This window comes from Trichinella spiralis (assembly GCF_000181795.1).
Source record: "Trichinella spiralis strain ISS 195 chromosome Unknown Scfld648, whole genome shotgun sequence".
NCBI classification, from domain to species: Eukaryota; Metazoa; Nematoda; class Enoplea; order Trichinellida; family Trichinellidae; genus Trichinella; species Trichinella spiralis.
Window position 1 is genome coordinate 1 of NW_003527587.1, and position 561 is coordinate 561.

Below are 561 nucleotides of genomic sequence, written 5' to 3' on the forward strand. Positions count from 1 at the left end.
ATTTTCACAACACTGTTTTTTTTATTAAGAGTCCATACAACAATACATAACAATACAAGTGATAATAAAGTGTCTCAAAATATGCTGCTATTCATCGGTTTTCACAGTATAGGGCAACGAGCATCAGGAGTGTAGCTTCCACAGTCCACCTTGTTCGGGAGAGTCGTTTGTTGATGGTGCCTTTGACAATGCATGTGGTAGGATGGAGTAGCCGACAAGACGTTGGAAGAAATTTGAGCCAATCGTTTCCTCTCGTTGTGCATTTTAATCAGGAAGCCGTCCATGTAACCATATTGATGCATGTCCAGTCGTGGAACTTGGTATCCTGGCGGGTTCTGCGCAGCGGAACTGGATATCATCGTCGACATTGACGGAAAAGTGTACGTAATAACATTAATGTACATTGTGAATGATCTCTGATCACAACAACTCGAAAAAACGAAATGAAATTTTTTCAGAAAAATGCTGCTTATATACATTTCTTAGGGGTCAGTTTTGTTTGAAGTATTGAAAATGGACTAATAGGATTTGTCGTCCAAGCAGGGTTTGTTTTGCACATAT

The 561-nt window shown here is 39.6% G+C and overlaps 1 protein-coding gene across 1 annotated transcript; it reads right to left on the reverse strand.

The window, feature by feature from the left end:
* Window positions 1-101: 101 nt before the first annotated feature.
* Window positions 102-404, reverse strand: Tsp_15037 (hypothetical protein). The gene has a single exon (XM_003370508.1). The coding sequence runs from the start codon at window positions 402-404 to the stop codon at window positions 102-104; it is 303 nt and encodes a 100-aa protein (XP_003370556.1).
* Window positions 405-561: the final 157 nt, after the last annotated feature.

Excerpts from the sequence above, each read along its gene's own strand:
- Tsp_15037 (XM_003370508.1), bottom strand. The coding sequence starts at position 404 with ATGTACATTAATGTTATTACGTACACTTTTCCGTCAATGTCGACGATG.